The 13,171-nt window shown below is 40.4% G+C and overlaps 1 protein-coding gene across 2 annotated transcripts in view; it reads right to left on the bottom strand.

The window, feature by feature from the left end:
• The window catches only part of PLXNB2 (plexin B2), a 149,595-nt gene that overhangs the window by 66,424 nt on the left and 70,000 nt on the right, over nt 1–13,171 (bottom strand). For both annotated transcript variants that reach the window (XM_019543463.1, XM_019543465.1), the window contains exons 11-12: nt 8,733–8,825; nt 7,444–7,525 (exon numbers count right to left, since the gene is read on the bottom strand). In XM_019543463.1, the coding sequence (XP_019399008.1) occupies nt 7,444–7,525; nt 8,733–8,825 (175 nt within the window). The remainder of the gene's footprint in view (nt 1–7,443; nt 7,526–8,732; nt 8,826–13,171) is intronic.

Raw genomic sequence — 13,171 nt, 5'->3', positions numbered from 1 at the left:
GAACTGGACACAGTACTCCAGCTGTGGCCTGACCACTGTTGCATAGAGAGGGAGGATCACCTCCTTGGACCCGCTCGAGATGCATCTGTGGATGCATGACAAGGTATGGTTGGCTTTCCTGACTGCAGCCCTACACTGCCGGCCCATGTTCATTTTGGCATCAATAGCAATTCCAAGATCCTTTTCCGCCTCTGCACTGACGAGAGGCAGTTGAAGAGTATGCTCATTCAACTGTCATGGGAAACCAAAGCTGTAGTGGTATATCCAGAATTTCCCTTTCATTCAAGTCTACATATTGTATTTATCCATATGAAGACATTAATACAGAACAAGGCAAATATGTTTACTTTCTGCCAACTGAGTACTGAATATATACCAGATATACACAGGCGTTAAATGCTACCAGTTATTTAGAATTACCAATCCAAATACTTTTCAATCTGAACATCCATTATATATGGCTGGGGCTCATAATTAAGTACTAAATGCTCTCTACACAGCTATTCAAATGCTAGCTGAAACAAACAGGTCCATCAATGTACTGAAAATGAACAATCCAGACCATTTCAGACAGAGTGATATTCTAGAGTCCTAAGGAAAATGTCCCCTTCTTTATTATGGAGGGAATTGAGCAGTGCAGTACCCCCGTGATAGGGTAAGAGCAGTCCATTTTGGATTTTCTAGACTAAAAGCAGACATGTCTACACATGCATTAATGGTAAGGACAGGTACAAAATAAATGTGCCATAACGAACACTACTGTGCAGTAGTGCCAACACACGCATTTTAGGTGATGCTAATGCACAGTACACTACTGTGAATTAGCTCATTGGCATGGGTTTTGTCTGCCATGCTAATGAGCAGTAGAATTAGTCTACTGTGCTCCAAGTGTCTCATGTAGACTTGTCCAGCATGACTTTTTTCCTAAAATCCAGTGATATCTGTTTACCAAAACAGTATTCATTTAAGGGCTATGCAGCTTTTGTATTCCATTTCTTTTTTCATTTTGAGTTGCATCAATTGAGCATGAAGTTGCAGTTAAATCTCAGTTCCTTACCTAGCAACTAGAAAAGCCAACCGTCCCTTTGGAGACCGTAACAGAGCTGTCATGCTGCCTACTGAACAACATTGCTTTTATTGATGAACCATGAACCAACAGTCTCAATCAGGTTAAGATAAAGTTCCAGAGCTATGTCTCTGGTGTGATGCACACTCCCTAAGCAAAATAATCTTTTCCAGCTACAAGTGAGGCTTAGGAGATATAGGAGAGTAGCATACCATCACAAGAAGAGGCCAGATTTGTTTGAAAACTTTTGGATAGATGCTCAATGATTACCATAGAAGAAATCAGATAGGCTGAAGAAGGGCAACAGCATCTCAGAAGAGTAGAGCAGGTGATTAGCCTGCTAGTCAGTTTACCAAGTAACTTGGCAATGACAGCATTTGAAGAAGGTTCCTTGTTGAGATGAAATACAGCCAAGGAATTTCAATAAACAGAACGGGAAAGACACTCTGGAATCGAGCTGATCTTTTTTCCACAATACAATTTTCCCCATCAAGTCACATACTGACCATCCTAGGTCCTAGAGGTCTGGCAATGTCTACGATCTAGCACTTTAAAAATCTATTGCTGCTGCTTTTCTCTACAAATGTATAGAAATTCATTAAAGGTAATTCTAGGATGCTACTATAGATTTCATAGACATTAGGTCTGGAAGGGACCTCGGAAGATGATCAAGTCCAGCCCCCCACTCAAAGGGCAGGAAGTCAGCTGCGGTCATAGGATCCCAGCAACATAAGCATCCAATTTACTCTTGAAGGTGTTCAGTGTAGGTGCTTGAACCACCTCCGATGGCAGGCTGTTCCAGACCTTGGGGGCTCGGACAGGAAAGAAATTCTTCCTTATGTCCAGCCTGAAATGGTCTCACAGTAGTTTATGACTGTACGACTTCGTCATCCCTTGGGGCGCTCTGGTGAACAAACATTCCCCCAGATACTGGTGATCACCCCTGATACACCTATAGGTGGCCATCAGATCACCCCTGAGCCTGCACTTTTCCAAGCTAAAGAGCCCCACGGCTCTCAGCCTGTCATCGTAAGGTCTGTTTTCCTGACTTCTGATCATGCATGTGGCTCTTCTCTGGACTCTCTCAAGCTTTTCCACATCCATTTTGAATTGTGGGGCCCAAAACTGGACACAGTACTCCATCTGTGGCCTCACCAAGGCTGGGTACAAGGGGAGAATGACATCCTGGAATTTGCTTGAGAAGCATCTATAGATGCAAGCCAGCGTTTTGGACACTTTACTAGCTGCAGCATCGTATTGCAGGCTCATGTTCACCTTGTGGTCAATGATGACCTCCAAGTCTCTTTCTTTCATGGTACTAGCCAGCATAGCACTGCCAAGCCTATAAGGATGCTGCAGGTTTTTCCTCCCAACCTTGCATTTTTCAGTGTTAAACACTATCAGGTTCTCTTCCACCCATTTGCTGAGCCGGTCCAGGTCAGCCTGGATTGCCCTCCTGTCTTCAGGTGTGGATGCGTTGCCCCAAAGTTTGGTGTCTTCAGCGAACTTGGCCAGTCCGCTTCTGACTCCAATGTCTACATCATTAATGAAGATGTTGAACAATATGGGTCCAAAGACAGAGCCTTGGGGGACCCCGCTGGTCACAGGGTACCATGATGACTGACTTCTGTCAATTATCACCCTCTGGGTCCAAACATGGAGCCAATTTCCCAGCCAGCAGATCGTGGTGGACCCAAGGTTGCAGTTGGCCAGTTTCACCAAGAGGTGATCATGGGATACCAGATTGAAGGCTTTTTTAAAGTCAGGATATATGACATCAATCTCTTCTCCCTTGTCCAGGTGATAGGTCATCTGGTTGTAAAAGTAAATGAGGTTGGTCAAGCAAGACATACCTGCAACAAACCCATGCTGGGTATCCCTCAGGATACTGCTGTCAGCTAGTCTGTTAAGGATGGCCTCTTTAATAAACTTTTCTAAGATCTTCCCTAGGATAGAAGTCAGGCTGATGGGCCTATAGTCTGCCGGATCCACCTTCCTCCCTTTCTTGAAGATAGGCACCACATTGGCCTTCTTCCAGTCTTTGGGCACTACATCAGAGCACCAGGAGTTCTCCAAGACCCATGCCAAGGGCTAGGCTATGATGCTTACCAGCTTCTTGAGTACCCTGGGATGTAGATTGTCAGGGCCGGCTGACTTGAAGGTATCCAGCCTCTGAAGGTGTTCTTTACGAGGTCAGCATTAATGGAGGGCAGGGGATTTCCCTCACCCGGACCTCCCTGTCCCGTAGTGGGCATGAGTGTCCCATGGGACTGATGCAAAGTACCCATTTAATAGGTTGGCTTTTCCCTGGGTGTCAGTTGTTCCATCTGGTTCAGCAGGGGCCCAATGTTGCCCTTGCTTTTCCTGTGGCTCCCCACATAACTGAAAAAGGACTTTTTATTGTCCTTGATGCTGTAAGCTAGTTGGAGTTCAGTTGCAGCCTTGGCTTTCCTGGTTTGCTCCCTGCAGGACCGGACCAGTGCAGAATAATCCTCCTTGGAGGTGAATCCTAATCTCCATCCTGTGTAGGCCTTTCTTTTTAGCCTCAGGAGGTCTGCTAGGTCCCTGGAGAGCCAGGGGGACTGCTGTGCCCTCTTGCTGCCTCTCCTCTGAGATGGAATAGATTAGCTTGTGCATTGAGGATCGCTCCCTTGAGGAACAACCACTCCTCCTATGTCACTGTCCATTCATTTGGAGAAGTAAAGTGAAGTCATATGTTCCCATTCATTATTTTTCTCATCACCACTCTTATTCTTTTACCAAGCATGAAGGATACAGTGGTGCTACACACTACAGCTGCTCTCCCCTACCCAAAATGATGAATAACTCTGAAGAGTTATTGCCACTGAGTGCAAAAGAAGCAGACTTTATGCTTGTGCATTATCAACAAAACGGTTTACTAGATTTCAAGATGATAGTGTGACACTGGTGTCAAATGGGTCTATTCCAGACTGAAGAAGCTTTTAGTACTAGTTGTCAGCAATCCCTTGATTCACAGCTCACTGATGGGCCTTGAGGCAACTTAAGATCCTAATCCCTGAGCCACAGATCCACCCACAGAAGTTGCAGGTCTTTCTGTAGGAGGCAGTAGGCTTCAGGCCGGTATTCCTCTCCTTCTCCTTCCTCTGCTCTCTCTTCTCTGCTTTGAAGACAAGATGCTTTACCTTGAAATGGGCTGTTGATTTGTTGAGGTTGTGGCACCACTTGGTTGGCAGCCAGCTCTTCCCAATTCTTGAAGTTGGCATCCATTTTCTTTAAGTATACCTTCAATGTGTCCTTAGTGTTTCCTCTGGACACTGTGATGTCTTGGGATGTTACTAAGCTGGAAGTAAAGCACTTGTTTTGGGAGTCAAGCATTCATTTGCACACAGTGTCTGTTCCAGAGAAGCTGGTGCTTGAGGATCACTGACTCACTGCTGGTAACACTGGTTTTAGCAAGGATGCTGGCTGGCATTTGCATGGAGATCTTCCCATTTGCAGTGGAGGAATTTCTTGAGGCATCATTGGTGAGACCTCTCCAGGTTCTTCAGATGATGATGATAGGTCACTCATGTTTCACATCTGTAGAGGAGAGCAGGGATGACAACTGCATTATAGACCTAGATTTTGGCATTTTTCCAGAGATCACAGTGAAGAAAGACATGCCAAAGCACTTTCCCAAAGGAGGGAAATTATGGTAAATCTCCTCATCAATCTTCACTCTAAGAGAGGTGGCTACCAAGGTAAGGAAAGTGCTTGACTACCTCCCAGGTCCTAGCGTTGACGGTAATTTGAGTGTGTGTGTGTGTGTGTGTGGGGGGGTGAGTCACATTCATGGCCCAGGGCAGGCTGACAGAGCACTTCAGTCTTCTTTATGTTGACAGAGAGGCACAAAGTTTGGTAGGCTTCTCTGAAAAGATCCTGCGCAGCCTGGAGGTTTTCCTCAATGTGCATAAGGATGGCATGGTCACTGGCATACTGAATGGCAAGGATGGTTGCTTTGAGCAATTCAAACAATACATGTGTGGAGTCTCAGTACCAGCTCTTTGCCATTCATTTGTAGATTTCACCAGGTAATGGCATCCAGTCCAATTACCTTATAGTTCTTTGTTTCCTTGATGGCATGCCAGACTTTTTCTAGGATACGAGTGTTGGCAAGAGATCTCCTTTCAGGGTGTTGGGGGATGGACTTGATGCTGGTATCTGTCACAGTCAACTCTTGGTTGAGGAGTGCTCTTTCTATCTAGGTTGGATAGATTCATTGCCTTTTAGGAGCACTGAGCCATCCTGTGATAGCAAGAAAGTAGGACTGACCACATGTGGCACAGACATCATGAAGACGCAGGCAAGTGACTTGGAGGATTTTTATTAATTGATCCCACCAGTACATGATTTTTACAGAATGATTTAGTTAAAGGAAGGAGCTAGTCTGATCACTCCAGAGTTAACATTTTCCTTTATCCTTGGAACAGACTGCACAAGGAGCAGCAGGGAAAGCTTTTGCCATTTCTTTGTGAAAGCAATTTGCAATATGAAACAGATTGCTTTCCTAATCCAGCACCCAAATTGGTAATAGACTGAGATTGCAGAGGAACTTTAACAACCAGTGTTTTTAAACAAATCCTCCCTTTTTGTACCCATACCCTGAAATACTCACCCACACTACCACATGGCAATCTGGCAAAATGAGGGAACATATTTACTGAATTACTCTGTTAGCCTCCATATTCTTCCCCTCTCCTGGAAACAAAGTTACTACTGCAGTACCTTGCTGGCCCTCTCGCATCCAGATGCACAGAAGCAACACAGAGCTAGAGCTTTAAAGTGTTAAGCAGTCTTCTTCATTCACTGATCAACTCATTAAATGTACCGGCAGCAAGCCAGTCACATTAGGTTTAGACTCTTATCCATCACCCTTAGATACCAGCTGTGGAATCATTGATAAAAAGGACAAAGGATAAAAGGGATATATTGGATTCCATACTGTTCAGAAACCCCAGAGGTTTGAAATGTAAAATGCTCTCTTAACTTAGTATTCACTAAGTGTTTTATACAATGAAGGGATTCTTTTACTGGTGAGTTCAAAAGTGCCAGAATTGAAATAATTGAGTAGCTTCTCAGCAGCTCCCAAATATCTAAAGTCAATTCATTTTAAGGTGCATAAAGACCATTATACTGTGAATTTCAGATGGCAAAGAAATTTTAAAGCAAGGGAGAATTTGGATAAAAACATTTTGTAGAGGAGAGAGAAAAGCTATTTGCTTGTATTTTTCAGTCTCCCCTTTGTGGTGTTGTAAATCTGTATCTGAATAACAGCTTAGCTTTTCTGTGCAAGCTCCTACTAAAATTCTATATTTTTAACATCACAGCTTTTTGGAATGGAGATTATGATGCTGTATCATTATAACATGATCTTGCCATTAGAGAAACCTGGCATGAAGCATCAAGTGTTCTCAGTACTGCAAGGCCAACAAAGGAAAATTGATTTTAAAACCCATGTCTCTCTGTTGCCTATAAAGGATCAGTTTAACTATTATTATGCATACAAAAATAATGTTTTTTTTTCCATGACCATATAACTCATCAGTCTCTGATGCTGACTTACAATAACATACACACCAACTTCCCAAGAGGGACATTTTTGCCTATATAAACTCTTGAAAGGACTCTAAATATCCTCTGCCTGAGGATGCAAGGTGATATGCATTATGTCCTAAACCTAAAACTGTTTTATGTGGGTGAACCAGCTCCCAATGATTTCACTGGGGTTGCCAGGACAGGGCATAACTGGGGCCAAAGATTTTATTGACATTTACTTCATTATGAACTAAGAGCTGCAAAAATAAACAAACAAGCAATTTATGGCAGGAACCAATCTTTTTCCTGTAAACTACTTAACACAGTTTTTGTTGCCATAGAAATAAATGAATAAAATAATGAGATGAAAACACACTGAATATATCTGTGGTTGTTCATTGCCAAAACAAAGGAAGACTGTAGACTGTATTAGTGATGATCTGGGGTATAGTTTTGAGACCAAATCCCAATCTGTAGAGATGGCACTAAATTCAAGTTTTTTTTAACTTACAGAATTTTAAAGATTTTAACAAATTACAATTTTACATGATAACAATAAGGCTCACAGTACTATTTTTAAAGAATTACTTTTCAAAGCAGAACCAAAGGTTGAAAATAGTTTAAATGTTAAAGGCATTTTTAAAGATGCTAACATTGACAGTTAATTCAGGAGGTTATAAAGTCATATACAATTAAATGATTCACCCCAAACTGTAAAACATGAAATGGTAATATTATCTTCAAAGCGACAAAATTTATTATAGTAATAAATCTCAACATATGGTAGTTTCCCTATTGGTAAACCCATATTTCATACTTACCTGTCAGGTTGCTGTCAATCTTGACCCCATCTGTTTTAATGGATAAATCAAGTGGTAGAGTTTCATTTGCACTGTAGGAAAACTAGAAAAATATGATAATATATCTGTATCAGCATGGATAATTTTGTTGTCCTACAATTCTTAATGCAAAGAATGAAGAAAGAAAAACAACCTAAAACATTCCAAATTTATGTTCTATTTGTGTATTCTTGTTCAAATATACTCAGGGAAAATTTTGGTAATAAATCTAATCTACAGCAATCAGAACCTGGTAAGGGTCAAGGAAGAAAAATACCCAAATTGTCAAGGGATCATTAAATTTTCACTGATGTGAAATATATTACAGCAATAGGGTGTTCAAGGAGCTACAATACTGTATATAGAGACTTTCAGCAGCTCTACACCTGATGAATTCTTTTCCACACAAGGAGGCACATCATTATTACGGACACAGTACACTCCTGCCAGACAATGGGGGCCACATGTACTCAGTAGTGCAGCCTGCTCCCTCTAACAAAACAAAGAGCTTTGACCCATACAATGCTACTTGCATTGGAAGATGGTGGCCATGACAAGAGGCCCCAAGCAGTGAAAGACAGAAAACATACAACACACATACATTAATATAAATGCCATGTTCCAATCATTTGGACATTATTCATCAAAATGCTGCATAGACATCTTTCTTCAAAACTTAGCCAGTAAGGTTAGGAAAGCTTATTTACTCAGGCTTTGTTTTAACAGTGTCTATGAGCTTAAATTACAATACAGTATACGGGCTAAAAAACTTTTTGTTTTTGTTTTGTTTTTTTTACAGAAGCTAGGATGCAATAGTAAAATATCTCAATTTTTCCCATTCTTAGAGATGGACAAATTGAATCAAAGGAAAGTTGCAGGTAGGGGAGAACTCAGAAGTTACTTTCCTTAGCTCCCTATTCAGTCATCTTAACCAGGCTACATAACACCTCTTCTTTCCTCAATCCCTACATAAAATGGTCCAGGGTTCCTATGGGTAATTCCTATACGGAACAATTAAATAACTTAATAAGCTGAACCCACAGAGAAATAATGGGAAAAACAACAACATATGATTTTAGGGACAGAAACTGTGGTTAAAAATCATAGTCTTTTGCACTTTAGCCAATGGAGACTCTATGAGATGTTGCCATTATGGTTTAATCTCCCACATGGATCAGCTGACATGACATCTGCACATGTATGCACACTGTGTGTAACTGGCAGTGTTGTAACTGGACAAAATGAACTGAAGACAATTTTAACACACTGACCTTTTGACTCTCAAATGAGAATGTTCCATCAGCTAATTTGTTAACAGACGCTTCAAATTCAAATCGGTCATTTCCAATCACAAAGGATTTGCCCTATTTAAGAGAAAGAATTCTGAATTGATGGCTTAGAATTTTTACATTATAAACAAGATTAATGAAATGCCAATAAACATCCTAGTGATAAACAGTAGAAGACAACCCAGTGGAGAAAGATAAGTGCTAAAATTGGTCTTTCCAAACAAATGCCAAAAGAAATACAGCAACAGCACAATCATTTTTTCACTCTGACATTATCTTTCTAACATCTATTCAAGGGCACAAGCATCAGATAAATAAAGCAAGAGTGCGTCTAACACTTACTTTCAGCGATAACAAAAAACTAGACGTGCAGATGCACTGGATAACTTCACACATTGAATGTGTTGAGTGGGAATTCTACCTTCTAGGTTTCATGGGAGGATTTTGTCTGCAGGGATCTCAGGAGACAACTTGAACTTGTGAATTCCAAGTGAGGTTTTAGCCACATTCGGTCAAACTTTTCTTGTTGAAAAACTAGCTGATGTCACTTAAAAACTCTGTCACAAGACCAAAGAACCAGCCCGTCTCTCACTTTGAAGTTGCTTTTCTAGAACTAAGAGGGCCTGAGCAATGACTTGCTTCCCCTTTCAGTCAGGATCCTCACATATAAGTAGGAGACTGCCCTGCATCTTGTAGTTATAGCAGACCTTAGTTTCTCAGCTCCCTACTCCTGCTGCAAATTCTTTTGCTTTTGGTGCTGTTTTTTGGATAAAGTCTGAAGACAGAGAGATGCCTCACATCTCTTATTTTGTAGCTGCTGCCTCAGATGCTGGGGTGACAACTAACCCAAAAGTCATGAGTTAATTAAATTAAAAGAAGTAGAAAAAAGTAGCAATGATTTTCCCTTCACATAACAAAATAAGAAGAGGACAGTCTTCATTCACCAGAAGATGCGCACAGAAAGGCTAGGATCAAGGAGAAATACTGACTCAAATATGCCAAGAGGCTTGTTATATTGTGGAATGAAAGAGACTTATTTTGTCTATACAAGATCTTGAAAGAAGAGGAAAACAGATTCCTTAGCTCCAGACATACTTCTCCTGAGGCTTTAAAAGTAAAATGAGGCAGGGGACAAGGAGAATTGTCATGATGCTTGACTGCAACACAGACCAAAATATCTTCAGTGCTGATAACAAGATTTATTTACTATAACCAAGATCAAGGCAAACAAGCTAATAGATGTAAACATTCAAACTGTCACGACAAAACATCAAGACTGGTCTAAAATTTACTGTCAAAACCATTTTTTTTCCTGGAAAATTGGATCGACAAAATGATTTTACACATATAGAAACTTGCCTTCCATCATTTTTTGACAAACAAGTTTAAACTATTACTTTGAATTAATCAAAAATGTTCTGCATTGTTAAAACATGTTCTGATAAGGTTAAAACATCAGCCCTGTATTTCAGACAATGTTCAACAGCTAATCCAGGGGTTGTCAACATTTTTGGGCAGAGGGACAAAAACACCTACCTGGAACCTCAACTTGTAAGATGTTGGTGTGCTGGGGCAGACAGTGCAGGAACCGCAAGGTGCCCAATCCTTGTTGTGGCAGTGCAGCCCCAGCCTCTTCCCTGCCATCCGCCCCAAGGCACATGGGCTGGCACCCTTGCCAGGGGTGCCTACCCCTGAACTAATCCATTCCTCTTCCAAGTTATGAGAGACACAATTGTCATTCAATTCCATTTTGCTGCTTGATACACATAATCCTCCATCTTTTAAAATTCCCTGGAAATTGTCTTTTCTAAGGAACATTGTCTCTTTCTTACTTATTTGTCTTTATTTTATATTATAACATACAATGCATTCTTCAAAACTTTTAAATTATGCTGCTGAAGCTGTATCACACCTTCTCATGTGCCTAATGGGACAAACTAGAAAAATACACATACATGCCAATCACTATTCTGCTTGACTTAAGGTACCAACTTAGAGATCTCTGGAATTAAAAACTTGAGTCCCTAAATATTCATATCGATTAGCTGAGGGCTATAAAACTCATAACCATCTGTAGACTGGGCACATAAGGAAATATGTTATGCAAAAATAAATTGAAGCGCTGATTGTATATCTAAAAAGAAAAGGAAGACACATCCAGATGGAAGATTCAGAGTGGTGGAAATGACATTGAAATCATGGTGAAAGCCTGACAGATTTCTCTTAGAAATCAAAAGTAAGAAAACTGATCAGGCTTCAACCTCTCTTCACTATCTCTCTTGGTTGCTTACTCCAGTAGCAGCTTTTCCACAAAGCACTATAATAGCTTGGATTTACTTTAACTCCTACTGAATTTTTTCAAAGAAAGAAAGGACAGAAAATACTGAATAGTTTCTTTTCTTTTAGGCAGCCTACAGACCTACTTCCTCTTCAACAAAAGCTCTCTCTCAAGGCTCCATTTAGCATGGAGCAAAAGTCCATAAGTTATTAGTGTTTGGTTCAGAGCATTAAAAAACCGACTTTTGTGAAATAATTCATCCATCTCCTTTAGCATTCTAAGAAACTCTCCACTTCTCACTATGAGACAAATGGGTATCAGCTGTAGGAACAAAACTGACCTCAAGTCTTCACCTGCCTTCTGAATGCATTTTACTTATTATAATTTTAGGAAGACCCATTATGATAGCTAAGCCACTGTATTTATTCAGTTAGGTAATGCACTGGTATTTTAAGAGAGGTGCAAAAGAAACCACAATACTACTGCTGGCACTCCAAGTGTAACTATTAACTGGAAGATTTTTTTTGTTTTGGTAGACCTGTCACCTGTTGCTACTGTAAGACTTCAGCAAGACAGCAGGAAAAACAGAAAGGGCTTACAAAAATCCCAACAATCTCAAACCCTACAGGATATTCACTATGTTCAGTAGGCCAAATTCCTTTTTTAATTGTGGTCTGTGGTCCAGGTCTACAAAACTAGGACTATATGCTTCTCTTGAGCCAGACTGAGGTTTGTCTAGACAAAGAAGATGGAATCTAGTCCGTATTTAGTACATGAACTTTTAGTTATTAAAGTTGCTGCTTCAGTCAGCATCACTCAAAGGAGGTAAATAATACCAGCTATCTTTATAACTACTGCTAATTTTTGTGTCTTGCCTATTTAGCCACTTATATTTGCATCTATAAGCTTGAGTAAATACAGGTGTTGCATAATTTGTTTCTAAATGCATCTCCTAAAGTACCTTTATTTGTTTTTTAACAATGAATATACCTTTGGAATAAATGGGTTAGTTCACACCTCTCAGAGCTGCTGTTTTTGTTTGGTTGCCATATCAGGAAAATGTTTTTGACACTAGCTTAGACTTACTATGTTAAAGACATCTTTCGAATCACAAGGGCTGTACATCTATTCTACCCTTCAATAAAGCTTGCATTCCATAGACTTCTTCATGGGGATCAGCTAACTATGAAGAATTGGTGAGATGAAGTACCACTTCCCTAGGCTAAAGTTGTTCTAATGTCTAGTACTGATATGGCTTTATCAAATGTAATTTGCAGCCAACATAAAAGGAATTGCCTTTGCCTTTTGTTCCTTTTGTATATTTCTTTATACTAAATGTTCACCTGACGAAAAAGACTTTCCATTAGCCCTTACACATGTATTTTCCCCCCCTATTCCATTCTGTATTTCCCCCTATTCCATTCTGTAAATGTTGTGTGTTACATCTCATCTTGTTGCATAGAAAAATCAATGTTAGCTGAGACCGATTGTCCATTCTACCAGATGCCATATGCATGATAGTGACAAATCCCAGGCATTTCAGAAGAATTGTAAAGCCTGTCAAATCAGTCATCCCGTCATACATAGATTTTAAACTCCTCTTTATTATATGCTTAGATAGCACCTAACAGTAGGAACCTGGTCCATAGTTGGAGCTTCTGAGATCTACTGGAGATCCAATAATTACTCAATAACTTGCCACTAGCATGAAGTTTCTTCCTCATTTGTGATAGTTAGTATACCCAAAACAAGTTAGTTGTTACATTTAAGGCTTATTCACCAATTTCCATCCTCATCATATATACCAGAGAAAAAGAAAATTTGGGCAATATTCTCATTTGCTAAAGGAAAGAAAATCAATAATTTTTCCCTATTTGAAAATTTTGGGGACGGTAACAAGTAGGTCTGTGCACAGCAGCAAGCATTTGCTTCAGATTCTGCCAATTTAGAGGGACAGTGATTTGATTCTGTGATTTGAAACACTGTCCCAATTTGATTCAGTTGATTCGGATCTGGAGATTTGGCCAGAGACTCAACTGGCAGCAGTCCTCGATCATGTTGGACACAGCTTCCTCCAGCTGATAAGTCTGCTGTGGTGGGTGGATGGGGGAGGGAAAGGGTGTGGGGGGAGGGAGGCAATCAA

This window comes from Crocodylus porosus, unplaced genomic scaffold (genome assembly GCF_001723895.1).
Source record: "Crocodylus porosus isolate Cpor-Errol unplaced genomic scaffold, CroPor_comp1, whole genome shotgun sequence".
In the NCBI taxonomy this organism is placed as follows: Eukaryota; Metazoa; Chordata; order Crocodylia; family Crocodylidae; genus Crocodylus; species Crocodylus porosus.
This window is presented reverse-complemented; position numbering and strand designations above follow the sequence as displayed.